This window comes from Equus przewalskii, chromosome 2, assembly GCF_037783145.1.
Source record: "Equus przewalskii isolate Varuska chromosome 2, EquPr2, whole genome shotgun sequence".
Lineage (NCBI taxonomy): Eukaryota > Metazoa > Chordata > Mammalia > Perissodactyla > Equidae > Equus > Equus przewalskii.
In genome coordinates, this window is record NC_091832.1 from 86,740,759 (window position 1) to 86,767,974 (window position 27,216).

General features: G+C 41.2%; 1 protein-coding gene across 14 annotated transcripts in view; it reads left to right on the forward strand.

Annotated features, from left to right (window-relative positions):
- ZNF827 (zinc finger protein 827) overlaps nucleotides 1-27,216 on the forward strand; it is a 163,840-nt gene that overhangs the window by 15,150 nt on the left and 121,474 nt on the right. For all 14 annotated transcript variants that reach the window (XR_011537111.1, XR_011537110.1, XM_070608882.1 and 11 more), the window contains exon 2: nucleotides 17,535-18,587. Coding sequence is in view for 12 of the 14 variants with exons in the window: in XM_070608882.1 (XP_070464983.1) it covers nucleotides 17,535-18,587 (1,053 nt within the window). In the remaining 2 variants the exon portion in view is untranslated. The remainder of the gene's footprint in view (nucleotides 1-17,534; nucleotides 18,588-27,216) is intronic.

Below are 27,216 nucleotides of genomic sequence, written 5' to 3' on the forward strand. Positions count from 1 at the left end.
GCAAATGTTTCATTACGTATAATATAATATGAAAAGTATGCTTAGCCAAGGGTCAGTCTTTAATAAAATTAAAAATTTTTACTGCTGCTTCATCAAATGCATTCCCAAGTGAAACTGGCAGGGTTATTTTATTTGTTTGTGTTTGTGTGTGTGTGTGTGTGTGTGTGCGCGCGTGCATGTGCACGTGCGTTTGTTTTTACGGTGAGTATGTGATGGTAAAGAAGACAATGATTACTAGTATGATTTGGTGCCACCACCTTGATTCAAGCTAAGGTGCCAGCATTTCACCCACCGTTGCTTTTGTATCATTGGTGCAAATGTTAACAGAGTAAAAAGGGCAAATAACATCTTAGTGTTATTATGAAAACAGTTTTGATCTTGAGAACTCCTGAAATGATCTCAGAGACCCCTCGGGGTCCACAGGCCACACTTTGAGAACCACTACTCAAAGGTGTCTCCATAGGAATGGAAATGCTGAGTCTCCGTGTTTGTGTTTCTTGAGCTTTACTTGGTAATGTTATAATGTAGCACTTTGTGAACATTTTCATTGAAGAACCCAAAAGGCAGAGAACTCTGAAGACAGAGAACCCTTGTCTCACAAGGGTTCTCAGTTTCTGTGAGATTTCTTTGAAGTATCTTTGAAGTCTCTTGTTCTATATGCAAGTTTGGATGAAAATACACATTTTACTCTACAATATACGTTTGTTTTAAAATAAAAGTAATGTTTTAAATAAACCCAGCAGTTAAATTACTGTTCTTCCCAACAAATATGTATATGACTTTGTTGGTCTGTAAAGATGCTCCATGTTGATCCTAAGACTTCCTGGTACCCCTGTTAGAGAAGGACAGCTCCAGTGGGTACCTCAGGTCTAGCATGATTTATCTTGGAGAGTGCACACTTGCATACAAGAGATGGCTAAGGTTTTCAGGCTTGCGGAACTAGGAGTATTTGTTGGTCTTCTTGTGTTCTCTTGCTGGGTTGCTATCCTCACCATTCATTAACCCACTCTCCCAAGACAGAGACCTGGGGGTAATCCTAGCTGCCATCCTCTTCCTTTCCTCCTATGTGGAATTGATCACTCAGTCTTGTTAATTCTACTTCCAGAATATCTCTAGAATTTATCATGCTCAATCCCTGCCACTGCTTTAGTTTATGCTCTTATTTTCTCCCATGAGAATTGACATCTGTCTTTTGGGCCAACCCCAGTGGCCTAGTGGTTAAGTTCCGTGTGCTCTGCTTCAGCAGCTTGGATTCTGTTCCTGGGTGCGGACCTACACCACTCATGTGTCAGTGGCCATGCTGTGGCAGCGGCTCACATACAAAAAGAGGAAGACTGGCAGCAGGTGTTAGCTCAGAGTGAATCTTCCTTAGCAAAAAAAATAAAATAAAGTAAAAAATTGACATCTTTTCTTGACTCATCCTTATCTCCTTTTTTTCCTACCCTAGCCTCTAAAATCCAGTCTTCACAGTGCTGCCACAGTAGACTTTCTAAAACACTCATGTAATCCAGAGAGTTCTTGTTTAGGATCTTTTAGGCATTCCCTAAAAGGATAAAGTTTGCTATTCTTAGCAAAGCATAGAAGATACTTCATCATCCAAGCCCCCTTTCCTGTGTCCTCCTCTACAGCCTTTGTTTCATTCATATTGAATTATCTGTCTTGCAAACCACCATGCTTATATCTCCTTACCTTGTCATATTCTCTTCTCTGTTTCTGCAATGTCTTCAGCCCATCTAATTTCCCTGATCACCTTCTATTTATCCGTCAACACTCAGTTCTCTGAGACGCCGTTCCTGCTTTCTCTTCTCTCCTACCACTGTCCCACTTGCTGGGCAGAATTAAGCATAGTCTCCCGTGGTTCCTATAGGTCTATCATAATACCTCCTGTACTACATTGTAATTGCTTATTGTCTATCTCCTTATTGACTATGAGCTTCTGAAGGACATGGGCTTTTTTTTTTTTTTTTTTGGTGAGGAAAATTAGTCCTGAGCTAACATCTGTTGCCGATCTTCCTCTTTTTTGCTTGAGGAACATTGTCTCTGAGCTAACATCCATGCCAATCTTCCTCTACTTTATATGTGGGACACCACCACAGCATGGTTTGATGGGCAGTGTGCAGGTCCATGCCTGGGATTTGAACCCACAAGCCCCGGGCTGCTGAAGCAGAGCACACGAACTTAACCACTATGCCACCCAGCTGGCCCTGGACATGGACTATTTCTTATTCATTTTTGTACATTCTTGTACATAACGGTACCCGTTAGATAGCAGATGGTCAGTAAATATTGTTGAATAAATAAATGCAAGGAGAAGTTAGGAACACGTCACAGAATCCAAGAGATGGGAGGTGTTCGATAAACGTTGTTGAATGAATGAATGAATTTAAGAGTGGGTCACAGATTCAAAGGTCATTGGGGGTTGAAAGGTTGTTAGAGAACATCTCCTGCTGTCTTCTCTCAAAAATGAGAAAACGGTTTGCCTAAATTGTACAACTGGGCTGATTAGGAGGTGATGAACAGTGCCACGGATGTTCCCATGGATGGGGCCTAGAGAGGACTGGAGAAAGTCATGTGCTTCCGGAGGAGACTTGCGGAGAGGATCAGAGGCCATGGCCGACACCACAGGGGGATACCACAGTCTAAGTGCAAGGGAGAACTTTTGTGGTTGGAAGTCTGTGGCACATTCCAGACTAGAGAGATTCCCCTCAGCTATTGGCTGTTGTGTGCTCTCTCTGTCCTCAAACTGTGCCAAGACTGTAAGATTTTCCTGATGACTGGGCATATTCTGCATCTGGATTCCATGGTCATAACAACCAGAAGTTTCCTGTCCTCTTTGGTTGAGGTGATTATGATATAGAGCTGGGTAGCAATATCAACAATTTTGAGGTAAGCTCTATTATTTAAAATACAGTCTTCTTTCATCTGAGATTTTTAGGTGCCTAGGAGGGAGGGAAAGGGGAAACTGTTATTCACGAAGTGCTAATCCTGTGCCAGGTCCTTTACTTCCATAATTCAGATTTACCGTCACAGTAACCCTGTGAAATTGCAGTATTAGTATCGCATAAATGAGAGGATGGGTTTGTAGAAATCAGGGGTTGTAGGAGGAAGCAAGGCAGGATTCGAGGGGGAAGGTCTGGTGCCAAGGCTTGTGCCCTTTTTGTTTTGCCATGCTGCTTCCTGTTCTCGAAATGGTGTTTTGCTATGTGAAGCTTATTGTGGCCTTATTTTATCAATGTGGTAAATTCTTGAAGTTGCATATATTTTATGTACTTAAAAAGAGGAGAGTCTGTAGTTTTCTAGTTTATGTCTAATCTCTGCTTTGCAGTTTACAAATGCTTTGCCATCTCTGCAGGACTATGCAGTAGCGAGAGGGAGCAGATGTTATTATCCCACTTTACAGAGCAGGCATCCACGTAGTGGGGGGGCAGAGTGTTCTACATCTGTCTGGTTCATCCCTGTATTCCTAACACCCAGTCTCTGGGTTAGTATTTAGTAGGTGCTCCAGTTTTTGTTAAATAAACGTCAGGAGTTAATGTATTTGGTAAGCTTCAAGTGCAGACTGGAACCCAGGTCTTCGGGTCTCAGCTCAGTGCTCCTGCCATGGCTACACCATCCTGCTTTTCCCAGAGCACTAAGCAGGGAGATGCAAGAAGGAACTCTCTCTCATTAGCATGCATGGGACTTGAGAACCCTCTGATGTGGCTATCTTGTGGTTTTCCACAAATCTGAATAAGTACAAGTGACCCCTGAGCATGCGATCTGTCTTGCTTTTGTTTCTCTTCCTTTAAATACTGCAATATAGGTTATTAAATCATTACCTATCTACCTGACAGTTCCCAATAAAATGACTGGAAAAGGATCAATGATCCAATAATGGATTTATAGAGGATAGCACCAAGAGGATCCCTGAGATCATCTAATACTGTGTTTTTCAAAACCAAAAAAAAAAAAGATTAGTGGAACCCCTGTCTTTATGGAGACTCCAATAAAAAGACAAGATCAAAGCCGGGCTGTGCTGGTTAGGTGTGTGCTAAGGTGGGCGATAGGAATAGTCCAGAGAGTCCCGCCCTTCCTGGAGTCCTAGGATTCCTTGAGATGTGGTTTATACATCACTGACCTATTCTAACCCCTCATTCTATAGATGAAGAAACTGAGGCAGGAAGGTGCTTGGTGACTCTCACAAGTGGCTGGATTAAGATGATGATGAAACTTGTCGCTATTTGTCTGAATTTCCAATATTATTTTAAAGCACCATTCTGCTTTGATTATAAAGAAAAAAATACCTGCTTTTTAGAACAGGAGTGAGCAAGGTATGGCCTGTTTCTGTGAAGCCCCTTGAGCTAAGAATGGTTTTTACATTTTTAAAGCATTGTTAAAAAAAAAGAAGCAACAGGGGCCAGCCCAGTGGTGTAGTGGTTGGTTAAGTTTGTGCACTCTGCTTCAGCAGCCTGGGGTTCACAGGTTTGGATCCCAGGTGCAGACCTACACACTGCTCAACAAACCATGCTGTGGCAGCGTCCCACATACAAAATGGAGGAAGATTGGCACAGATGTTAGCTCAGAGACAATCTTCCTCAAGCGAAAAAAAGAGGAAGATTGGCAAGTGATGTTAGCTCAGGGCCAATCTTCCTCACCAAAACAACAACAGCAAAAACCCCACAACAGCAACAACAAAAAACAAAGAAAATGGGACAGAGACTGTTTGTGCCCCACAAAGCCTAAAATACTTACCATCCTGCCGTTCACAGAAAATGATTGCCGACCCTGCTTTCCAGGATTCACTGCTGCTGCTATTAACGTGGAAATAGCAAAAGAATTTGGCTTTCTCTAAATAGCTTCAAAAAGTGTAGATTTAAAACAAAGCCGGATTAGTTGAGCATATTTACATCAAAAAGTTTTTCAGACTTGTATTTCTCAAATGAACTTCTTTAAATTGCCCAGTCCATTTTCATCCTCCTTTTCGAATACCGGTTTTTGGTGGAGGATAAGCTGGTTAACTAAGTTCTTATAATACATGAGGAGACATTGCAGCTAGGGAGCTGCAGACAGTTCTAAGTTTTATAAGAAAAAAAGTGGTGTGCTTATTCAAATATAGAATTAGGGCATTTTGCAGACCCCCAAAAGGTGGAAAACAAGAGGAACTGATGTATGAATAATCTAAGAGGGCACTCCTGGGAAATGGCGTGGTTGCTTTGGGACTGTACGTAGATACGCATGCCAGGCGGAGTTTTTTTTTTTTTTTTTTGGAGCAGTTACCTTGAGGTTGAGCCTTCAGCTGAAGCAGCAGTAGAGGATATTCCTTAACCTCATCCTTACCACTTGATGCATTTCCAGAAGCATCCAAGCTTTGGTGGAAAGTGGAATGAATGTTTTCTCCTGGAGCATCCCTCATGGTGACAGACAAGTAGAAAACAGCGCCAGGTTTCTTTCAGGTGAAAGACCTGACAAAGCTTTCTCAGTGAAACCCCAAGTGGCATGCCTGAGGAAAGCCCAAGAAGAAAGGAAGTCACCCCTGGGATTCTTCCAAGAGAATTACACGGACTCCGAGTTGTGAAGGTGAAGTTCACCTCGCTACAGGGTATCCTGGCCCCTGGAATTGCCCTAGTTTGTTCGTTGGTGGTGGTTTTGTAGTTTTCATTGTCTTTTGGCCTCCCATCATTGGCTTTTTATGTGTGGGTCTGAAGGTGGGCAGGGAAAGTAAAAGGAGACAATGAATAAGAAAACATTTGATCACTTGATAGCAGCCCTGGCAGAAAGCCTGGCCGGAGTAAAGGTTAAAATTGTTGGCCTAAATCAGTGTTTGAAGTTAACTTTGAGTTAGGTTGTCCTTGTAATCGGTGTCCTGTGGTGTCATGGATTCTTGTGCATAACTAAAAAAAAAAAAAAACCAACCTCACACAAGTCCATAGCATCACTATCGTTTTGTGAGTATATGGGGGCTGGGAGCTGCTTTCTCTGTAGTTTTCTATGTACTTAAGCGCTAAATAAAAAGCAATTTCATCTCCTCTCCCCTGCTAACTCTCTTATCCCCCAAGGCCCTTTTCTTTCTGGATAGACATATATTTTTAGTAAATAAAGGACTTACTGTGTGAAATTTTCCTTTGGCAGGAAGAATGATGATGACCATAATATGTTTCACGACAAGATGCACGATGTCAATGCTTGATAAATGTGCCCACGAAGAAATGTATCATTTTATGTATAAGCTAAGATTTCAATAAGTAGCCATTTATCTCTCTATAGAGTGCTGTGCTTAGACTACAGAGTGCATTATTATGTTATTAGGGCTTTTTTTTGTTGTTAAGTTCTTTTTTGATCTATTAAGAATTTCCTGGCGATTTCAGTAGTTTGGTAATTTATCGTTCATCTTCTAACAGGTATTGGTAATGTCGGGATGAAAACATTTATACAAGAGGAAGTAAAAGTCAAGGAAGCAGATAATCGACCGATTTATCAGCCTTAGCAGACTATTTTTCTGATAACGCCATGGTAGCCATGGTAAATTTACTTGTGATTGCTTGAGGGGACAAATTCTGTATGCTTTTTGTAACATGGAGGTGCACAAGAGGGTGAAGGAGCAAGTAATCAATCCGTGGACTAACCAGTACTGGTTTGGTCTCTAGATAGGCCCAAAGGCCAGTGGATTCCTGCTATATTTTGAATTATCCCTTTCTTAGGAATTTGCTACAGCATATGGTGATGAGTATATTTTTTTGTTTGGAGTTTTCTAAGTAGCTGTAGTAATAGAAGTCTCATCTTGCTTAATGTCTTTCTCAAAATCTTTTCTTTGAAAGAAATTCGGCGAAAGTTTAGAGATAGGCAAAAGTAACCTATTAGTCTGCTCATAGTTCTTCCAGCCTCGGAGGACTTCACACTGAGCGGAAGTGGTGTCAGTTTTGTGTAATGATACCCAGCTTGTACCAAAACGACAATACTAACTGAGGCTACGGTGTAGAATCCAGAGGTGAACAATGCAGAAAAAAATGTCGGGCCTTCATTCAAACTTAAGAAATGTTTTCTGGAGCTGCTGTAACAAAGTACCACAAATTGGATGGTTTAAATAATAGAAATTTATTGTCTCACTGTTCTGGGGTCCAGAAGGCCAAGATCAAGGTATGGGCAGGGCCATGCTCCCTCTGAAGACCCTACGGAAGGATCTATTCCAGGCCTCTCTCCTTGCTTCTCGTGGTTCCTTGGCCTGTGGCCGCATGACTCCAGTCTTCATGTGGTGGTGTTCCTGTGTGCATCTGTCTCTGTGTCTAAATTTCCCCTTTTTATAAGGACATCAGTCATATTGGATTAAGGACCACTCTAATGACCTCATCTTAACTTGATCACCTGCCAAGACCTTATTTCCAAATAAGGCCAGATTCACACACAGGTTCTAGCGATTGGACTTGACCATCTTTTGGGGGAACACAATTCAATCCACATGCTAGGTTTTCATCCTTAGTTTGCACACGGTTTTAATAAGCCAGTTGATTGTTATCTCAACTATGGCAGACAAAAAGCCACACATTTAGAAGGAAGAGGCATAAGAGAGCAAAAAGGAATTCAAAAGAACTATTAAAGTAGGAATAGTAACTTAAAATACACAAATGCTTGGGGACGGGCAAGCTGCTGAAAAGTCTTAGCTTCTGAGACACATTATATGGTACAAATATAATTATCATGTTTTACACATCATGTATGAGTGTGTATACATTTTTAAATCCCATCGAAATAAAATTTAATAATGTTGACTACTTGAAGGTACTTTGGTACTTTTTGGTTACCTAAAAGATTACTTTTTTGCTGAGCGACTCATGTTGTCAGATGTCCTGATGATTTGGGTTTGAGCCTGACTTTGTCACTCACTAATGTGTATATTGGGTAAGCCATTAACCTTTTGGAAGCTGGGTTTCCCGATCTGTAAAATGAAGGGAGTACAGTCTACTACATAAAATTATTAGGAGGATCAAATTTGCCGATGAATATTAAAAGAGCTAATATAGTATCAGGCATATTTTCAGTGCTTTATGCATGATTGTTCTTCATTGAGCAGATGGTTATTGGGAGCCTGGTGTGTTCCAGGCTTTGTCCTAGAGTTCATGGGCATGCCGTGATTTAGTAGTAGAAGCAGTGGCCTTTGGAGTGGGACATCTGAGCTCAAGTCCTGTCTGTCTGTGAATCAACGTTGGGTAAGTCCTGGCCCTCTCTAGACCTCTGCCTAGAGACTGGCCATGTGGACGAGATCTCCAAGGCCTTTCCATCTCTAAAAGAATTCAAAATTCAAACTCAACAAATAGAGCTCTTGATATCCTGCAGGCCCATGTGCAATCCTGGAAAGTGACCCTCCGTGCTTTAGCCTTTCCCCCAGAAGTGGGGGTGAAGATGAGACTAGTACTATGTGTTTTCAGATAGTATTAGTAGTAACAATGACAGCTATCCCTTATTGAGCACTTGACACTGTGCTAGGTACTTTTCATACGTTCTGGCTTCTCCAAATAGGGTACATGTTTCTCCAAAGCAGGTGGGCATCCAGAGAAATATGGTACACCCTCCCGGAGAATAAATTTTCCTGAATGGTTTGTGAGACACACCCCATATTATTAAGTAAGGACAATCACAGCTATAGCATAGAGTGTTAAGCTAAAACTCAAAGAAATCTGAGGCTTCCTGAGGGTGAGCTTCAGCTTCAGTCCCAAGTCCCATTCTAAGTGCTGAGGAAACAGCAGCAAAGAAAACAAAGTCCTCTCTCACGCAGTTTCTATTCTAATAAACAGTGAGGTTTGTTTATTTGTTTATTTACTTGGGGTCACATTGGTTTATCAAATTATATGCATTTCAAGTGTACATCTTTATATTTCAGCTGCTGTAGAGACTGCATTGGGTTCCCCACCGAAAGTCTAGTGTCCGTCTCTCACCATACGTATGTTCCCCTTGACCCCTTTCACCTTGCCCTCAACTCCCTTCCCCTCTGGTAACCACCAGTCTGTTCTCCGTATCTATGTGTCTGTTTATCTTCCACATATAAGTGAAATCATATTATATTTGTCTTTCTCTGTCTGACTTATTTCACTTAGCATAATACCCTCAAGGTCCATCCATGTTGTTGCAAATGGCAAGATTTCATCTTTTTTATGGCCAAGAAGTACCCCATTGTATGTATATATACCATATCTTTTTTTATCCATTCCTGTGCCCCAGTGAGCACTTGGGTTGCTTCCAAGTCTTAGCTATTGTGATAATGCTGCAATGAACATAGGGGTACATGTATCTCTTCGAATTAGCGTTTTCATATTCTTTGGGTAAATACCCAGAACTGGAACAGCTGGATCATATGGTAGTTCTATTTTTAATTTTTTGAGGAATCGCCATACTGTTTTCCATAGTAGGTGTACCAATTTACATTCCCACCCCCAGTGGACAAGGGTTCCCTTTTCTCCACATCATCTCCAACACTTGTTATGTCTTGTCTTTTTAGCCATTCTGAAGGGTGTGAGGTGATATTTGCACTGTGGTTTTGATTTGCATTTCCCTAATGATTAGTGATGTTGAATATCTTTTCATTTGCCTCTTGGCCATCTGTATATCTTCCTTGGAAAAATGTCTGTTCAGATCTTCTGCCCATTTTTTAACTGAGTTGTTTGGTTTTTTTGTTGTTGAGTTGTATGAGTTCTTTATATATTTTGGATATTAACCGCTTACCAGATACATGATTTGCAAATATCTTCTCCCAATGGGTAGGTTGTCTTTTCGTTTTATTGATGGTTTGCCTTGCTGTGCAGAAGCTTTTTAGTTTGATATAATCCCATTTATTTATTCTTTCTTTTTAAATAGTTATGTTTGAGGTGAGACCTAAGGAAATAAGGGGCTCAACCATATCACTATTTTGGGGAAAAGAAAGATTTCAGGCAAAGGGAATAGCCAGTGCAAAGGCCCTGAGGCAGGAACCTACCCTTTAGCAAGGCAGAGCAGTAGGAGATAAGGTCAGAGGGATATAGATTATGTAAGGCCTTGAGGTCAGGGTGAGGGTTGTGGATTTTATTCTGAGGAACATGAGAAGCCATCTTGGATGCTTTAGGGATGGGAGTGGTGGAATCTGCCACAATATTTTTGAAAGCTTACTCTGGCTGCTGGCTGAGAATAGTGGGGCAAGAATCAGAAGTAAGGAGGCCAGTTGGAGGGCTCCTGCCATAGTCCAGGCTAGGAATGGCAGTGCTATTTATGAGGGTGGTCGTGGTGAAAATGGTGAAAAGCAGCAAAATTTAGGAAGTATGTTAAAGTATACAGAACCTGCAAATGAATTAGATGAGAGATATGAAAGAAGGAAGAGTCTGGCTTTGGGGTTTTGGCTTAAGCAATTGTAGGGATGGAGGAATCGCCATTTATGTTGAGATGGGCAGTTTAATGGAGGAGCCTGGGTAGTTCCCTGGTCACTGGAAGATCTGGCAACTTTATCTGAGAATCCTGAAACTGGCTTAGATGCTGTTTGCAGCTCCCTTTGAAGATAAGGAGTGATGTGTTAATTTGTGTCACCTTTGTTTTGTTCATGGACATGTACAATAATAATTTGAAAATATTGCTGTGTGCAAAATACTCATCTTGACTCAGGAGCCCTCCCTGCTAGCTCAGTCTGCGTATTCTTCTCCTCCCCAGACTTCCTCTCATTTCCCCCTGCCCTCATGGCACCTTTCCCCCAGCTGGACTGGTGACAGAAATCTGGTTGTCTTCTTTACCCTGGCAGTTTTAAAGAACTAGCAGTTCTTAAATTTTCTTCCTGGCCACGCTGACTGCCGTTGGGTGCCCCAGGCGTCAATGTTCCGATAACTGTGATCTCTGAGGCTTTGTCCCACAGAGCTGGTCGAGGGCCTGTGCGTTTAACTCAGACTGAGCCCTGAATCCCCGACAGGTCTCAGTTTCAGGCAGAACTGGTGTGGGGGATGTACTAAGACTTTCAGGCTACAAAGGAACAATTTAAAAATTGGCAGGTAAAACTGGCCTGCATGAGGATATGTTTTATGCTTAAAATCATAAAATTGGTTCAGAATGGCCTGACGTGCAGCATACTAAACCTTTATTAAACATTATAGAGGTCATTGCTTTTGTCTTCCTAGTGCCTCTTCCCTCTCCTTTCTTCTGTGACCCACATTGAGCCAATTGTAGAGCCCGCCCTCTGGCTTCAGTGATAGGTCCAGGGAGGGAAACATGACCTCCCACAGGCCAATCAGAGGGGGAAAGACCTTTCTCCAGTGGTAAATCATTGAGACTGAAAACCCAGAACCTGTGCATCCAGATTTTCAGCCTCCTGGGGAAAGGTGGCCTGAGAGGATGAGGCTAACCTCTGAGAAAAGAGACGAGAGGCAAATGAGAGGGAGCCCTGATGGTACTTTCACCTCCTCTCTGATGCCCGTTCCATTGTGCCCCTTTCAGGGTTTAGTACAGGCCTGAGAACATAACTATGGCTTCATGCAGTCCTGGTTGCTGTTTACAGCCGCAGGAGCCCTAGTACCTAATACCCCTACTATGGCCAGGGCGTTGAGCAAGAAGGCACAATTGACTAACTCATAGTCCTGCCTCAGGTATTTATAATCTAATGATGTGATGTCAAAACTTCTGAGTATGGTAAGATGATTGATAAAATCTGGCCTTAACAAATCAATAGATGGTATCTTTTTAAAATGTGAAGAATTAAGAATATAAAAAATTTTTCATTAGGTTGATTTATCGAAGATACATCACCTGAATATTAGCTTTCTTCATGACTGGGCTATTTCTGGTTTGATAGTTTGCAGAGGAGCAAGCCTGCTTATAAATGAATTTCCAAGATCATCTGTTAAAATCTTCTTCAGCCTTCGAGGGCTGTTTTCATAGCCACCTGCACCATTGGAATAAATCTTTCCAGAATGGTTAATTCCTGGACAATTAATCATTCAGAGAACAATTCCCTGAACATAGTAACTGCTCAGTAAATGTTTATTGAATTAAGTCAATTACAACCACTTTTGTATAAAATTGCATGGAAAAGCTGGTAGTACGATTTGAGGTAGGTACTGCAGATGTAACTGATAATACTGTTAGAGATGTATGGCCTTAAAAGATAGGCATGGTTATTTAGCTAGAAATGTGTATTCGGTGGAAAGAGAAAACTTGAAAGATTTTTAGATGGAAATGAGCCAGAAGGTCAGTTGGTAGGTACCAGGTGAGCACACCTGCAGTCACAAGAAGGGAGTGTGGCTTGCCTTAGAACTGACCATGAGTCAGCTCCATTCAAGCGAGTCCTGGGAATTTGAGCCTTGTTCTCTTCAAAACCTGCTGGTTAGATTCATGTGGACCAACTGGCGGGAATGGTTTGTGGGTAGATTTAGAAATGGAGCTTTTATCTCCAGTTGCTTCAACCTCAGCCAAAAGGCATGAAAATTAATAGCTCTCTTTCTTATATTTTTTTCTGTCTCTGCTCCTGCTCTTCTGAACGAGGATCTTCTGAGTTGAATATTGGTCCAATTAAATGCGTCTGATTAAAACTGTCAAACCGAAAAGGAAGTGAGTTAAAAAAAAATGCAGCCAGAGTTGTGGATATCGAGTTACTGAGTTTCTGCTTGAGAACTGAATTATAAATAAATGTGTTAGGTAGTGGAATTTTGTTTTGTTTTCCCCAAAGGAGAAATATTCGCCACATGGAAACAAAATTTATTCAGCATACTTTCATTCTGTAATTGCACCATTTCTATTCTTAATTCTCTGAGTTTCTGATTTAAAGTGAAAAACACACAAAAACAGACTGTTGTGTAAAATTGACAGGAATGAGTGTGAACCTGGCTGTCAGAGACATAGGTGGTTGTAAATTAGCAATGGAAATAGCTTCCTATTGTGGAGGTTAAAAATAATGTATTTACAAGGAAGTTATTTACATCGGCCCTTCAGAGGCTTCCCCCCCGGAGCGAGGCTTAAGTTAGGAAAGCTGTGAAATCCACGGTGCCTGTGCACAGGAAGCGGATGCGGGACGCGGGATGTGCGCGGCTTTGCGACTACATGCCATGGTTCTGTGCTGGTGACAGATAGGAAAACGGAGTTGTCTCGCTGCCCGGGGGCGTCTCAGATTGTGAAAGAGAGTCAGAGGCAAAGCCTTGCTTGTTCTAAAGTTCGTGGTGTCCAATAAATTAATCCCCTAGGTTGCAGGAGTGGTTTGTTTTGAGCTTACGGATGAGAGAGCCTTTTCTCATCCCGTCGTGCGGAAGGTGCTGGGAGGGTGCAGACCCCGCCGCAGGGGAGCTCCCCATACCTGGACCCGTGCAGCCTTCAAGAACGCCTCCCGTATGATGTTGAATGTGAAAAGAGCGAGCAGACGGAGGGCAAAAATATCTGTGGGAGAAAAATCCTTCTTGCTGCTGTTTTGTCAACTGAAAGCATATTTGTTTGTGCCTCTTAGGATTTTTCTCTAACCTTTGGGAGGCCCCACCTTTTCTTCATTCATTTCTCTTCCCTCACCTCTTGCTCGATCTCAGGGGACGCCAGAATAATTTCAGATATATTTCTCCTCAGGTTTCGGGTCTGGCTCTTTCTAAGTCATACCTTAAAATTATTTGGTGGTTTATTACTTGAATAACCTCAATTTCAGTAGCAGCATCTTCGGAAAACCGATTAATAGAGTATTATGACTTTAAAAATATTCTTTTGTTTTTCTCCCCAAAGCCCCAGGGCATAGTTGTATATCCTAGGTGTAAGTCCTTCTAGTTCTTCTATGTGGGACGCCACAGCATGGCTTGATGAGCAGTGTTTAGGTCCACGCCCAGGATCGGAACCCGTGAACCTGCTGCGCAAACTTAACCACTCAGCCACCGGGCAGCCTAAAAAATATTCTTTATGGATCCGAGTTTTCTTGGAGTCCAGAAGAAAGTGTATCTGAGTGACTATGTCTGCTAAGAACGGAGGAATGGATGATTGAGAAATATCCAGATATTTTAGAGGACATCAGCCGGTCTGTTTAAAAAACGCTTTGTTTGTTTGTTTTGGCAAGGTTAGGAAAGTTACTTTAAATGTAGATATCAGCTATTTGTATCATTCAGGAATGTTCGGATCTCCTTATCACTGCTGATAAGATTAGAGTCTGAATTGACAACTTTAGTTTTTGACACACTTACCTCCTTTAGCACGTTGGGAGGGGGAAATATTTTTGCTCACTGAGGTTGTGGAGGGGGGAGGAAGTTAAGCTTGTCTTTGGGGCTTTGCCAGGAGACGTGCTGAATTCTGTAGGCATTTTGAATCACTTTTTGACTGCAGCAAAAAAGAGGCAGAGAGAGAAGGGAGAGATCAGAGTATAATGAGTACTTACCTCTTAATGATTTAAGATGGAGAGTGAATACTGTCCTTATCTATGAAAATTCTCTTGCTGATATCTCTTTCTAGAGGGTGGAAAGATGGATGACTGGGGGTGGGAAGGCAGCTGCTCAGAGCTTGCTAGAAGTTGCCATTCAGAAGGCATCTGGCAGACTGTGTAGTGGGGCTTTGCAGAGCAGCCCTGGGCCAGGTGCTGAGAGATTTAAGTCCTTGGTTCTGGCATTAGCAGTAGGTTGCTGTGTGTCTTTGATCCACCAGGTAGCCTTCAGAGTATTTAATAGTCTCAGGAAAATGACAAGCCTGGACATGTGGTTGTAATTTTTTGTGATTCTCAAAACCTTGGTTTTATGTACCTTGTTAGTTGACCCTTATCATATTGGTTCTAGACCAATCTTGACTATCTACAGCTACTCTAGTATGACAAAAATATAATCTAAAAGTTTTAACTTTTGATTCATATATTTTCTTACGTTAGTTCATTTAGTGAATGTCAGTAAAGATCAAAGAAGAGCTTCTTCACGGAGATATTCAACTGTTCTTACTGTAGTGATTTTTAAATCTTTTACTTCTCTTACTATATAGGGCATAGTTCCAATGTGATTTTTCTGAAGGATGAGATATTTAAACTGAAATCAAGAAAGGTGGTTTGCCAAAGGAACATAAAATTAGCCCAATTTTTGAAATTGATGTTGACTGCTTGGTGTTTGGTAAAAAGCATCGCTACGAGAAGCCATTGGGGGGATGATTTCAGGAAAGATGAAAAATGTTGAAATCAAGTGGGAAGAAGGAAATGTGGCAAATCACAGGGAACCAGACTGTTTTTTAACAGAGAAAATTCAATTTTATCTGCTTTTTTTCCAGCAAATTCCATTTGATATTTTACATTTTCTTTATAACTTAATAAAGAATCTCAGGAAGGAGAGTTGCCGAACTTTAGCTTAGTGAGAGAGAATTTGTCATTTGTGACATTTCTTCTCTAAATAGCATAGGAAGATCAATGTATTAGCTGGTAGTTCATGCATTACTGGTCTAGCTGTTTCTATTCAGAAAGGAAACAACATGTTATACAGCAAAACTTGGCACAGTGGGGAATTTTGGCTCAATCCCTAAACATTGAACTCTGCTAGGGACCAGGTAGTGTGCTAGGGTGTGGGATATGTAGATAATAAAGCATCATTCCTGTCTTCAGGGAACAGCAAGTAACACCTTTTAGAAGATAAGCCGATAGTAGACAGGTAATTTAGAGTGGTATAAAATCAACATAAACAAAACATAGGAAGGTTGGCTCTCCATTCAAAATATGCACAGAATCTGGCTGCTTTTCATCACCTGTAACTACCTTGAGCTGAGCCACCATCATCCTTCGCCTCAGTTCCAGCCTTGTCGCTGGTCTCTCTACCCTCACTCTCATACCCGTAGTCTCTTTTCCACAAAGCACCCAGAACAATCCTTTGAAAATGGAGGTCACATTATATCCAAACTCCTCCATTGGTTCCCAATTTCACCAGACGCAAAGGACCTTTCAGGAGTTTCAATGTCCTGGTGATCGGGACAGCCTCCTCCTTCAACACACATAATTTCTCACGTCTTATTTCTCTGACTTCCTCTCCTACTGCTCTGACCTTCACTCACTGCACTCTACTCACACTGGTTTCCTTTGCTGTTCCGTGGACACACCAGGTGTGTTTCCACTTCAGGGCCTTTACAGTGACTCCCTCTGCCTGGAACACTCTCCCAGAGACAGCTGCATGCACAGCTCCTCACTTGACTTTGAAGTCTTTGCTCAGAGGTCACCACCTCAGTGAAGCCTCGCCCTGACCACCCCATTTAAAATTGCAGCTCACCTCCTACCGTTACTTCCACTCCTTCTCGTCCTGCTCTGTATCCTTCTCCATAGCACTTATCATCCTCTGACTTACTGTATGATTTACTAATTTATTGATTTTGTTCAACATCTGTCTTCCTCAGTTGGAACGTAAGCTCCAAGAAGACAGGATCTTTGTTTTGTTCAACATTGTTCAATCTGGAACAATCTAGAACAATGCCTGGCATCTGATGGATACTCGATAATTCTTTGTTGAATAAGTGAACGAGTGAGTGAGGAGAGATTAATTGTGACTGAGAGTTCTAAGGAGAATCGTGAGGAAGGAACCTTTGAGCTGAGTGTTGACGGCTGAGCAGAATTGGACAGGTTATCTGGGGAAAGACACTCCAGATGGAAGGACTATCTGGAGCAAAGGTAGAAAGTGACAGAGCTCATGAGTGCTCCTGGAGTGGCTAGGAGTCCCAACTGACTGGGGCCTGAGGGGCAGTGAGTGGTAGTGGTGGAAGGATAAATTAACAGTCAGCAAGTAATTAAAGAGGACTCTTAGTGGAGTGAGGGGACAAAGTACTAATCGCTGCCTGTGATAAGGTGGCAGGCATGTTGGTGATTGGAATCGAGGCCTCTCTAATTAGTGGCATGCATAACGTGGGAGATAGTCTCACTTTAAGACGTCAGTAATGTGAATGGTGTTTGCCAATGAGATTTCCTTTTTATGTAGTACTTGACTGTTTTCCACCCGTGGTCACATGCTTATTGTAATTTAAGCTTCATAACAAATGGGTAAAGTTTTTGTAATATAATGTATATTAGGTATTATTTACATTTTTTGATAAACTTTTTTTAAAAATTGATTGCATCTTATATCAAGCCAGCTAAGTGACTTGCCTGAGGTCATGGAGTTAGAAAGTGCGGAAGCAGCTTCCCGCTGTCTTGGGTCTCACAGCCATGTTTTCCCACTCTGCCAGACTGCCGCTCGAATGCTGACTCGATTCTCAAGATGTCATGCTGGTTTTTTACAAGGATTCAAACTTCTTTCCATTTCCCCCAGTCATGGAAAATAGCAGTCTCTTCATCCAGTTACTTCTTTACCAGATCCATTTTTCTCTTTCCTCCTTTTCCATTTCAACTTATCTGGAATAATTAATAGAAAGATTAATCTATGTCATAGGTGAGTGTGGTTTTGCTTTTGCGTATTTAGCATTTTACCTTCTTTCAGGCTTATGCCAAGACTGTCTGACTCAGCACCTGACATTCTAGTAAGCTCGTTCCTGTCTTTCATGTGGTTCTTGGGTGGAAGGGAAGAGAAGCAAGTCAGCAACTCCAGTCAAATGTCTTCACACTTTCTTGTTGCTCACTTTGGGATTAAACCTCATCTTCTTAATTCCCCCAGATGTTAGTAGGCAGGAAGAGGCGGAGGGAGAACTCAGTGAAGGCGAGCACTGGTATGGAAACTCTTCAGAGACTCCATCAGAAGCATCCTATGGAGAAGTCCAAGAGAACTATAAGTTGTCTCTGGAGGACCGGATCCAGGAGCAGTCCACTTCCCCGGACACCTCCTTGGGAAGTGCCACGCCCAGCAGTCACACGTTGGAGCTGGTGGCACTTGACGGTGAGGTCCTGCGAGACTCACTGCCGTGTCAAGATCACCTCTCCCCTGGCGTGTCTTCTTTGTGTGACGATGACTCCCCAGGCTCCAATAAGCCCTTGAGCAGCAACTTGAGGCGGCTGCTGGAGGCCGGGTCCCTCAAACTCGATGCCACAGCCACAGCTAATGGCAGAGTGGAGTCCCCAGTAAACGTTGGCTCAAATCTCTCCTTTTCCCCACCATCCCACCATGCCCAACAGCTCAGTGTTCTTGCCAGGAAGTTGGCTGAGAAACAGGAACAGAATGACCAATACACTCCAAGTAACCGTTTTATATGGAATCAAGGTAAGTGGTTGCCAAACTCAACCACCACCTGTGGCTTGTCCCCGGATTCAGCCATCCTAAAACTGAAAGCTGCAGCCAATGCTGTACTGCAGGACAAATCTCTCACCAGGACTGAGGAGACCCTGCGATTTGAGTCCTTTTCTTCCCCTTTTAGCTCCCAGTCTGCCAGTTCCACCTTGGCAGCTTTATCCAAGAAAGTCAGTGAGAGAAGCTTGACTCCTGGTCAGGAACACCCGCCTCCGGCCAGCTCTTTCCTTTCCCTGGCTTCCATGACCTCCTCAGCGGCCCTTCTGAAAGAGGTTGCAGCAAGGGCTGCTGGGAGTCTTCTGGCTGAGAAATCATCACTGGTGCCTGAGGACCCTCTACCGCCACCGCCTTCAGAGAAGAAGCAAGAAAAGGTAACCCCACCACCTCCACCACCACCGCCACCACCTCCGCCACCACCGGCACAATCCTTGGAATTATTGTTACTCCCGGTTCCTAAGGGAAGAGTTTCTAAACCCTCAAATTCAGGTATGCAATCTTTTATTTCAGTCACCGTGCAGGTCTTTTTGACTGTAAATTGTGATGTCTTACTCATTGTCTTACTCGGTTGGGTTCCCCATCTGCTCTGAGGCAGGAATGAAAAAGCAGGAACGCAGCAAAATACCTTAAGTAAGCAGGGTAGTGGTCTTTCATGTATGTATTACACAAAGACTTCACAAATAGTTTTATTTTTGAAAGGTAATGAATAATCTTAGAGACATACAATACTCTTCCCTTTCATATAAATGATTTTTTTTTCTTACCAAGTTCAGTCTAGGTCCATACAAGATCTATTTAATGGGGGAAGATCAAAGCATCTTTGTCATGGAGTACGTGGCATCGTTGAACATAGGGGAGAAAAAACCCCAGCGCTTTTGAAACAGTGGACAAGGGAGAGCTCACCCTCCTGCTGCCCCCATTACAAACAGACTTTTGTATAATCAGTAACTACTCTGCTCTAATTTATCACACTCTATACTTTTATGTTAGCATTTTTATTACTTTTTTGTGGAATTTAAGCCTTTTTCACTTATCCTGTTCTTCTCTAATTTCTTGTTGTAGAATATTGTCATTCAAACATAATCAAAACGTTTCCTGCAAATGCTTTATTTTATTCAAATCCAATCAGATTCTGAAGGAATGTGCATGTGGAAAATTTGAATCACAAGTTTTTCTTGTGGGGACAGTCTTTCCAAAGGAGAAGTCGCTGTCTTATAGAGCCTTGACGTTCACAGTTATTCATCCGAGGGAGAAATTTAGTCACTTGAGTTCTCACGGTGGAAACATCATTTCTTGTACTGGTTTGTTTTTAAATTGAGCACATGATGAATCCATGGTCCCGGACATGGATGTATGGAGTTTCAGATGTCTCTCAAGGATATCCTGCCAGACTGGTACAGGAAGTAGTCTGTGTGTGTCTTCATCAGTATAAACAGTGCTGTTGTGTGTATCTAGCCAACTTTTGATTATTTGCAGCCATGTTGATGAAGAGTGCTTAGAATGGTAAATAATTGACTGAAGGATCGCAGCTAACATCAAGTTGATGCATTTATGACAAATTGCCATTTAAATTGCTGAGTGAGCTATATGCACTAATTATAATGACTTTAAAACTTGTGTAAACAGCAGAATAGAACTAGGAAAATGGATATCTGGAACGGTTATGACTTGAAGTGATCCAAATCATTCACTCCAGAGTTTCTGAAGTGTCAGTAAAATCCTGAAATGTTTATCAATTCTGAGTTTCATTTCTCCTCACTTTTCACCTGCCATCTGGTGACATAAAGAGAGAAATAACTAAAATTAGGAAACAAGGAGGAGAGCAGAGGGAGGTGGGTAACTTTGCAATGGAATAAATCACTCCTGGTTTGTAGAAATAGCCCTTAGGGGTAGCAGCAGAAAGAGGTGGATGGCTATATGTAAAACATAATTTTATAAATATTCTGTATCTGGATATTGAATAAATGTATTAATGGCGTTTACACTGTAAATTCACCTGGACATTAGTTACTTGGAAAAGTTCATACAAAATTAACAATGAACTTTAGTTGACTGAAGACTTGGAAAGAAATAACTGATAAATTGTGCCTCCTGAAGACAAACTCTAGCAGCTTGGTCATTTTTAAGTGCCTTAGACATAACCAGTATTAGTTGTGAAGTAGAATTTTTTCCCTCAAGTGACTGGATGCATGTAAAGCTGAGAAAGAGGTCATGAACTTCCAATGTGGGGTGGACTTTTCGCCTGTTTTGTTGTAGGATATACACATGGGAGAAAAGATATGCTCCCTTTTTGGTTTAAATGCCCTTAATCCATGCCAACATCTCAACAGACTTCTCAGCAGAATTTAATATGGAGATCTATAAGGAATTGTTTTTCTTTTCTTTTTACTGAATTTATTCTATTGCTGAAACACTTCTTATTTGAATCAATGAAAATGTTCATATTGCCAGAGGAGAGAAAGGAACTTCTCTGATCTGGGCTCTGCAACGCCTTGCTAATTGACTGGTACCTGGGCCCCCTGTTTCCCACACGCCTCTGTTCGCAATCCAAGCCTTGGTGAAGCAGCTCCATTGACGGAGTAATTGGATTAAAGAATCATTCCTTTTGTAAAACTCACACCAGAGGAAAGATCGCTGCAAAGAAAAACATGAGGGCTCTTGAAATGGTCACTCAAAAAATGTTCCGTGTGTCCATGTGGACACATCCTAAATTCGAGTTTCTTACTGCGTGGATTGGAAAGAGGGGAGAGGGTGCCTCTGTGCGCTTTTCACTTAAAGCGAATGCCATCGCTTCCCAGCATCCTAACTAGATTATGGGTTAGGAAGAAGTTGATAGAATATCTAATTTTGTTATTTATCTTTATATGATTTGGTTGGTGTTACTTGGATCGCTGAGTTTTGAGTCTCAGTGGAAGAGAAGGGGGTCTTCCCTATCTTCCCCTCCCGACTTCTTCCTCCTCCCCTCACCCTTCTACACACTCTACTGTTTGTCGTAGGACAACCTGGGGGCTGGATTCGTATGTAATTTGGCTGTCCCTAAAAAGCATTATGGGAATGTGGTGAGAGCCCTCACCCACGTTTCTAAACATTTCTCATTATTTTTTTCCCTTTCCCTTAGAAAGAAATCTTAGTTTAGTTCAAAATAGATAGGTGGACTGACCTCTTGCAACAGGAAAAGGGTTTCTGTTGCCTAATGACTTAAATAAACAAATAATAAGCAAAAAAAAAAAAAATCCACAAAAATAGACTGCACACCATCCTGATTTCAAGCAAGGCTTACATTTTAAGGCTATTTCTCAAAATGTTGCAAAAAGGGCATATAAAGTTGATTCTAGAGTTACAAAGAGATATGTGCTAGAAAAGCCAATCCTGTGTTGAGTAATTTAGACACCAGGATTTCTTTGACCTTCTTTAGGTCAAGGGAAGTCCAAACCATGAAAAAAAAAGTGTCTTTTAGGTCTGACCTTACTCCTCTTTTTTGAACAGGACTTGGTTGTCGCCAGGTCATGGTGTATTTAATTCCTCTAAGAGCCCATCGCTGGAGAGCCTTTCCCCCTGCAAGAGAGAGGTGACACTTGAGGAGGAGGTTTCTTTCATGTGACCCCACGCCCCAGCACATGCTACACGGCTCCTCTGAAAGGGGCACGATAGAGAGAAGATTATGTCTGTTTGCTATAAAGATAAATGTCACACATTGACTCAATTCTCTTTGAAGCTACTGTTCTGTTGCAGCTCAGAATAAAATAAATGGTTTTTATTTTAAAGACAAAGTTTCTTGTAGAAGGCCAACAAGAGTCCCAGGATGCCAGGCTCCTAGTTAAAAGAAATAACGAGGAGAGTTTCAGAGAGAGGGTCTCCAAAACATCTTATTTTCCTGAGTAAAATTTATGTGCTTAGAAGCAAGCTGGTCTCATACAGCTGAGAGCCAAGGATATTTTCTCGGTCAAAAGATAGGGTTTTCCGGCTGCTGGTTTTTTTTTAATCTGATGTTATTAACATTATGGCAAAAGCATAGTAAGTCCAGAAAGTGAGGGAACCTCTCCAGATACTCCCATTAGATCGATGATTATTATTGCCGTAATCTGGGAATGATCACATGCAGGAACTTGCTTAGAAAATAAACTTTTTTAATTGAGATTCAGGACTGTCACGGATCTCAATTATAGTTTCCCAGTGGTTTAAAGTTAGACCTCATATAGATATCAGACTTGTCTCTCAGTTATATTGACTACTTACCTGTTGTTAAATATGCATTGATAGTATCCATATCAATAACAACAGGTAAACCTAATGATATCCATTGCAAACATAGCTTTTTGTCTCCCTGAAGTAGCATTTGAGAGATATGCCCAAGAAATTCCATTAAAGATGTTAAATCCATGTACATTGTTAGGAAGGAAGATGGGTCCTCCTACGCAGATATGCACCAGTAAGTTAGTAGGCCTAGAGATGATGACAGTGCCCGGATTATGCACACCCGGGGTCACCTGGCATCTTGAACTCCTTTGACGAGTATGGTAAGGTCTATAGGGAGAAACTACCCACTTGCGAATTATTGTGATTTTCTGCGAATTGCCTCGTAGGATCTAACAAGACAAAGTTTGATTTCAAAGCCTACAAAACAATTAAATTTGTTTTAAGAATGCCTACCTCGAGTTAAAGCAATTGAGTTGATAAAACCTTCCATGATTTTTTTTTTTTTTTTTTTTTTTAGCCCAGTGAGGTCTTGTTGTTTTGTGGATTTATGTGTAGACAATAGGGTCGAGCACCAAACCGGAAGTGAAGAGATTGGCTCTAATCCCCACCCTGCCACTGACCAGCAGAGGGATTGAAGTATACACCTCAGTTCAGCTTCCTCAACTGTTAACTGAGCTGGTTGGGAATTATCTCCAAGATTCCTCCCTGCTTTAAAATTCCTTGCTTTTTCTTTCTTTGCCTCTCTTTTTGTATTGACTCAAACTTTTTTTTCTATTTTTGAATTAAATACGTTACTTCTTAAAATTATCAAATCTCTTACAAGATTGTCTCTGCCTGGGACAGATGTTGTCCATTGTAAACAGTTTAACGTATATCATTGTACTTTATTAATGATGTAATCACACTGTATGCATTTTTAATATCAGCTACTCCAAAATTCATTTTGGAAATAGGTGAGGCAGAAGTACGTGCACATCTCTCTGTTTACACACACATTCATTCAAGATGTTTATTGGTGTACTGTGTGAAAGGCATGTACTCTTGGCTTAACACTACTTCCACTGGGACTTCCTGGCGGCTTCCTCTACCTTTTTCTTCCGTTTCCAGGACTTGTTTCATTTTTTGACACTCTCTTTATCCAGCCCTTTCCACTTAATCTCATTACAGTCCAACACACAGTTATTGAGTTGCTCGTTGTACCTGGCACTGTTTTGGGTGCTGGAGACACAAAGGTAAGGACTTCCAGCCCTGCCCCAGCCACTTCCTCCCTCCACCCTCTTCTTCTTCTCCCCTCCTCTCTTTTCCATCTTTCTCTTTTCCCTCCTGAGCTGAATTTGGCCATCAGAGTTCTGTGTAGGCTGAGCTGAACCCTACCTGAGCAGCACAGCGAATTCCTGGTGCTTTATTTCCTCTTGGCTCCAGTGATAAGCTTCCACATTGGGTCAGGCCCTGAGCTGTAAATTTATCATGTGATGTCAGCTATTTAAATTTACATCTGCTCTGATGGTGAGTTTCCTGCTTTGGAGGCTTTGACTAGAGTTTATTGTCACTACTATTCCTACAACAGCTACTACCAATAGCTTCCATTTACTATGTGACAGGTGTTTTACACACATTTATTATCTCTTTTATTTCAATAATATTATTGCCTATAAGAGAACATGTTTTGTCCAAAGGAGCCAATTAGCAGCTATCTATCCCACTGGATCTCTTAGCATTGGGCAGAATTTAGTTTTGTTTGCAGTGGTGGTAACTAGCTAGTGATATATTTGGTGGAAGTTGTTTACCAGACAGTTGTAAATTAGGTAAAATTATGAACATTTCAATCCTGTTGCCTCTAGAATGTGGGGTTCTTTCTGAGGAAGTGGTCATATGTCCTTACGCTCTAAATTTGAGTGAAATTTACGGCTGTCAGTTCCTTGAAAATAGTTTGGCGTACAAAGTAGAAATACATCCTTACTTCCTCCCTTCTCTAGAGTAACTAACAGTATCATAGACACATGGAAGGGCACCCTACTAAAATATGAAAATTTTTGAATAAATAAAAATGCAAATGTTACGGGGGAGATTAATGGTCAACTTTGAAAATCGATCATTATATTCTGGTTACTTTTATCATTTGGCTTCTGTCTTCTTCCTTTCCTGCCGTGATCAGTTAAAAATCTCAAATAGCTATAGTAGGGTAGCTATTTGATCACACACCTTGTATTTAGTTTCTCTTCATTGTGAGTATTCTAATTTTTTCCCCCAGTCAATCCAAGGACACCCTAGTTTGTACATGATTCATGTGTATTTGAATTTAATAAAAACTAAGGAAGCATAGCTCCAAAATAAAATAGATTAATAAGAAATACTAATATGCAGAGTTTAGTGTAGTGTAGTCTGTAATACATTTGCAATATAGAATAGGTGATTAGGTTGGGGGCTGGGAGGGTGTCAGAAAAAAGAGGAAACATATTGGTCACATTCTGCAAAGCAAGGTGTCTGGGGGAAGCCAGCAATGTTCCTTTTGTCAGTTAATGCCTTTTTATTGCCTTCCTGTGATGTACCGTGAAATCTCAGGTCAGTGGAGGACACCTCACTTTTTCTCTCCTCGCCCAGACAATTCTGTAAAATTAGGCAGTTTAGGGCTCAGATACTGGGAAATACTTTCTGAAGATGGGGATTAGTGGCAGCCTGTTATGTATCTCTTTCTTACTACTTTGATGTTCTTACAACCCAAAATAGACATCATTATCATTTTTCCCCTCTGGCTTATGACAATAATTTCACCTAGAGGCCTGATTCAGTCCTTTCTCTCAAATCTGTTGTTCAACATGTAGTCTTTGTGATCAAGATATCAGAGTGGAGGAAATGACAGTAAGGTTAGGAAATGAGAGGCCAGATTAGGGATAGGACTTCAGGTCAGCAGAGGCCATCAACAAAAACAGGCAGCAGCAAAGCTGTTGTTGGGGTAATAAGAGAGCTTGTTTAGAGGCCTCTACAAAGCGTGCTTTTCCTGGAGTGAAAAGAAACCCTCGCTCCCCACCCCATCCCCCAAGCAGAAAAGGAAATACTTGTGATGGAACATGTCCAAAGTAGAATTTCCAGACTCGAAAGGTGTATTTTTAGATAGATCATTCTTTTCAAGTTGCTTGGTTAAGCTAACCAGTCTTGCTTGTACCTGTCTTAGTAAAGCAGCATTTTTGGAGTGCCCTAACTTCATTTCCGGAACCCTTCTGGTTCTGTCCATTCTAAGTGGTTCATTGCATGTGGAGACTCAATTGACTCAATGAATAAATAATAAGGTTATTTTAAAGTTTACACTTGGGAATATTTCCTTTTAAAATGATAGGTAACGTGTGCATTAAACAATTCAAATAATACAGAAGAGTATACAATGAAAACAAAAGTTTCCCTTCCTGACCCCTTCCTTTTAATCCACAATCCTTTAAAGTGAACCACTTAATGGTTTCTCCGGTATACTTCCAGGCAGTTTTCATACAAATAAAAGGATATAATTTTTTTCTGTCATTTATTCTTCCCGTTATTCCAGCTTCCTCCTTTTTTTCTTTCAAATGTTTAAAAGCAAATCCCAGACCTCATATTCATTTGCTTGTAAATATTTCCATATATACATTTCCAACAGATAAGGACTTTAAAAAAAAAAATAGCCACAATATTATCACATCTAACAGGAGCAACAATTGTTACATGATACTATGGAACGCCCGGGTTATAATCAGTATTTCCTCAATTTTCTCAAAAGTGTCTTTTATGGTTGCTTTGTTCAAATCAGGAGCAAAATAAGTCTCACACTTTGCACTTGTTTTACATTTCTTTTAAGCGTCTTTTCATCTATACCCCTTCCCTTTTTAAAATTCCATTTACTTGTTGAAGAAACTGGGTCATTTGTCCTGTAGAACTTCCCACGTTCTGAATTTGGCTGACTCCATCCCTCTTGGTGTGTTTAATGTTTTTTTAAAATCATCTGTATTTCCAGTAAACTGCTAGCTGTATGGAGGCTTGGTTAAATTTTTTTATAAGAATATTTCATAGATGGCTTATCAGAAGGCACAGTGTCTGTCCCATTTTTAGTGACAAGATTGACCAATGGTTTTATGTGTTGATCCATCTTTTATAAAGTTCCCTATTAGCCTTTCACCTAATGGTGTTAGCGGCAGTTGATTCTCATTTCTTAGAAAATAGAATCACCCTAACGTACAGTTTCGTATCTTGCTTTATCCACTAACTCTAATATCTTGGACATGTTTCTGTATCAGCATCTATGGATCTAGCTCATGGTAAAAAATGGCTTCATATATTTTATTTTATGAGTATATTACAAGTTATTTAATCCATTTGGGAATATTTCTGATCCCTCATTAAAAAAGGAAAGTCTGAGTCCTCAACTCTACTTGCTTTGATTTCCTGTATCCCCGAGTTGTAGAAGCTAGTGTGGCACTGAGCAATATAAGTTGATAGACCAGAGGTGTAGCAACACAGTGTCACAACAGAGACCCTTTCCTGTGGGAATGGCGGAGGAGAGAGTGATCTTAGCTTTCCTTGGAGGAAGTAGTTGGTTTATTTGCTTTCCTGAAAAATTGGAGCATTTGTGACTGCCTGGTTGTAGCTCTTCTCAAAGCGGGTGATGGGGCCCAGTCACGGTGCAGACGAAGGCAGCGCATCTTGTTAGTGGCAACCAGCAGGACAGAAATCAGAGGGAGAACAACTCTGGCCCTAACACCCCCTAATGGCCAAATGGCAGCAGCATCTGCTCAAGCCATAACTAAACAAGTCAGCAGGAGGATCCTAAAATTTGTCTCACGGTTTGTGAGGTTTATGATGGCTGTTTGGTTTTCAGTGTGGAGCAGTGCATTATTCTCTGTCTCATTTACTTGTCTTTATTTCTTGCTGTCTCCCAAGTACAGGAATTCAGATA